The sequence below is a fragment of the Cyprinodon variegatus genome, unplaced genomic scaffold (assembly GCF_000732505.1).
Source record: "Cyprinodon variegatus isolate N-32 unplaced genomic scaffold, C_variegatus-1.0 Scaffold283, whole genome shotgun sequence".
Classification (NCBI taxonomy): Eukaryota; Metazoa; Chordata; class Actinopteri; order Cyprinodontiformes; family Cyprinodontidae; genus Cyprinodon; species Cyprinodon variegatus.
The window spans coordinates 796,104-799,686 of NW_015150736.1; the positions used below are offsets into that span (position 1 = coordinate 796,104).

General features: G+C 34.0%; 1 protein-coding gene across 1 annotated transcript in view; it reads right to left on the minus strand.

Annotated features, from left to right (window-relative positions):
• Positions 1 to 2,756, minus strand: part of eif1ad (eukaryotic translation initiation factor 1A domain containing) — a 12,342-nt gene extending 9,586 nt beyond the window's left edge. The window contains exons 1-2 of the mRNA XM_015383377.1: positions 2,602 to 2,756; positions 52 to 170 (exon numbers count right to left, since the gene is read on the minus strand). Of these exons, the coding sequence (XP_015238863.1) occupies positions 52 to 138 (87 nt within the window). The 5' untranslated portion in view covers positions 139 to 170; positions 2,602 to 2,756. The remainder of the gene's footprint in view (positions 1 to 51; positions 171 to 2,601) is intronic.
• Between the last annotated feature and the right edge of the window lie 827 nt (positions 2,757 to 3,583).

Below are 3,583 nucleotides of genomic sequence, written 5' to 3' on the forward strand. Positions count from 1 at the left end.
TTTTACTTAATTTCAGATTGTTTTTGCAGTGCTGTCTTTCGACATGTTTACCTTCACAATCTGCTGGTTCTCTGTGGGAGTGATGAAGTCTCCGAGGACTTCTTTTACGACATGTTTGCGTTTGGTGGCCTGTGACATTTTAAATTCTGGGCCGTGGTTTCCTTCGCCAGCTTCAAGAGGAAACAGATGGTTAATGACGAAATGAGACCAGAGTTTTTGAGTAAATTCTAAAGGAATCAAAGTGATTTTACTTTACTTCTTATTCTCAGGAGGGTTAAAGGAGGAAAAAAAAAATGTTCTTTGATATTTACCAAGGAAATGTATAACACTGCATTGCTTATCAAACACCAAAGAGAATTGTAAGCAAACCAACATGTAAGATCATCCTACATCGGTTTGCACATTTCTTCTAGTGTTGATTACAATTAAGAAATAAATGCTCCTTTATGTTTCAAATACAACTGAACAGTTACTTTATTATATTAGAAGAATATAATAATATATCATATAATAAATTATTATTCATAAGATAAGTCAGGGTAGTGTGCAGTTCACAAGAGCACAAGAGCAATAACAAGCACTACAATCACTTGACCTGTTTTACAATGAAAATACTCCAAGTATGAATTAATTCTGTAGTTTGAATTTGTGGGTTTTAGGGGTGCAACGATTAATCTTGATTAATCAATTATTGAAATAATCATTTACAAATTCAGTAATAAATTAATCATCTTTTTAAAATAAGTCTTATTCTTTTTTATAAACATCAAATGCCATGAAATATCGGGACAAACTTATTACAATTCCTTACAGAAATCGTTTTTTGCTGTACAGTATTCATTTATTAATCTTGAAATTATTTCTTAATGCTGACAAAACAAAGTTATTGTTTTCAAATCATGGGAAGGTGCCTCAAACCCTTCCAGTAGTGTCCTCTCTGGAGGGGAATGTCACTGAGGTGGTACATGAATACAAATACCTTGGAATTGAAATTGACGACTCCCTCACCTTCAAACCTTTTATTGATAAACTTGCTAAAAAATTAAAAGTTAAACTGGGCTTCTTCTTTCATAATAAGACATGTTTTTCTTTTGGAGTAAAAAGCGCCTTGTCTCTGCCATGTTTTTATATCAGTCTTAGATTATGGTGACCTTTTTTATAAGAATGCTACTTCTTCATGTCTTCAAATTTTGGACTCGGTTTACCATGCTTCAATAAGGTTCATCACAAACCGTAGAGCCATGACACATCACTGTGACCTGTACTCTCAGGTGGGATGGCCTTTCCTCTCTACGAGAAGGCAGTGTCATTGGTACACTTTTATTTATGAGCCTGTTCTTGGATTACTGCCCTCTTAAATTTGTACCTTACTTACAAAGAGAAGCATGGCTTCTTATGCCCCGAGATCCAACCATCAGCTGTTGCTCACTGCTCCTTTTGCCCAAACAGAACTAGGGAAGAAAGTCTTTAGCTACGCAGCTCGTTGTAAGTTGAATATTTTACAAAGAAACTGGAAATTGACTGATTTTTTATCTTTAAATGCTTTTAAGTTGAAGGTGAAAGAATTTGAAGCAGCCTCAATGATCTGTAATTGTTTTACTTGATATGTTTTTTATTTTTTATGTACCTGTCATTTATTTTAATGTATCTATGTTTAGTGTATCTTATGTAACTTTGCTGCTTCTTGGCCAGGACTCCCTTGAAAAAGAGGTTTTTAATCTCAATAGGTATTTTTTTTCCCTGGTTAAATAAAATAAAACTTATAGGTCAATATTTCCTACCCTTATAAATGGCAAAATTAACATATTTCAAACTTAACAAAATACAATGAGACATACTTGTTAATCAGTTACAGCCTGATACACACAGATACATCTAAACAAAAACTACACAGCTAATCTATTTGGGAAAGCATTTAGATCAGGGGTCTTCAACGGTTTCCAGGCCAAGGACCCCCAAACTGATGGCAAGATGGAGCGGGACCCCTAATTATGAATATATTGGTCCTATAGTCACTCTATTACACATGGAGTAATGTAATAAAAGTAATCCCTCCCTGGGATTATTAAAGTATTTCTGATTCTGGTTCCTGGTTGATGGGACAGGTGTTGTGAATGAAACAGTGTCCAGCTTTAAAGAGCTCCTGTGTGTCGCTAAATGTGTGCAATGATGACTGAAAGACATCTTCTGCCTCCATTTATCTGTTTACTACAGTGTATTGAATTCATGTTAATGTGGATTTAAAGACATTTCAATTAGGGAAAAAAATTACAGGGGGGAATATAAAGAAAAAAAGTCTAATCAACCAAAACTTTCACGACCCCCATGAAGACCTTCGGTTTAGAGTAACCGGAAATTCTTTAACAGCCTCCAACCTGCCTGACCACCGAACGATGCGTTACACCAAAAAACATTGCAGCAATCAAATCAGCTTCATTAGCTCTCACGCAACACACTTTTTTATTTATATCTCTCTACATACTGACGCGTCCTGAAGTTTAAAGATATTAAGTTTATAAATCACAGTAAAGAAAATTAGCTTCGTATGCTAACACTGCTAACACGAGCTACGTTGAAAGACGGCGGTATCAACCTTCCTACCTTGAAAACAAGAGACAGGAGCGTCGGTTCAGAATCTAATATGTTTCAAACAACTGCAGAGAGGCAGCAGAGAAACTGAGCTGAATAACAGGGTTCACTCAATCAGTGAAGAACAAACCACATGCTATGGCGTTATCTGAAAACATAGGAGACCAAAGTATCACTTCCGGTATAAGCCTGTCTTTTACTTTCAAAATAAAAGCAGTTAGATTTTTTTTTTTTTCTTTTTTCCCCTCCTCTTACATTGGTCATTTAGTTGTTAAGTGTTATTTTTTTCATTATTATAATTCAAAGGTATTACATATAATCCACTGCTTTATCATTACAAGCTTATTATTTTTTTAAGGAGCCTTTTTGTAAACCAAGCTTATTTACTGTGTCGTTGTACATTTGCATTGTGGGAAATGTATTTTTCTTCAAAATAAGCGGTGTTCAAGATCGTCAATGTTTAAATACAGGATAGAGACCAATGAGTTTTAAAGTAAACAGAGAGAATAGTCTGTGCCAATACATTTGCGTTTATCTACTCTCATTTAATACAACTTTAACTCAATAATGCTATAGTTAGATGTTGTTGTTATATAATAGTAATTTTTTTTATCATTAATTTTATTATTTTTGAAGTAAATGTTCTTTGATGATTTAATCACCTGCAATTTGCTGTTCCTATGATTTTTTTTTTTTTTTTTTTTTTTTTGCTGCAATGAATTGCCTTACTATTTAAATGTGCTATAAAAATGTACATACCTTGCCTTCTGTTTGTATTTCCACTGCATTTCTTCCTTAGAAAAACAGTATTGAACATTTAATATGGAGTCATAGATCTAACTATAGGGTTATCAATAGAACAGCGGACCATAAGGAAAAGCAGCAAATCTACAGAAAATCACTGAAAAAAAAAGGAATCAAATTGAAGTTGACTAGTCAAACTACAGACTGCACCTTGATTAACATGCTTAGAAGTCCCACTTAGTGAATGCTG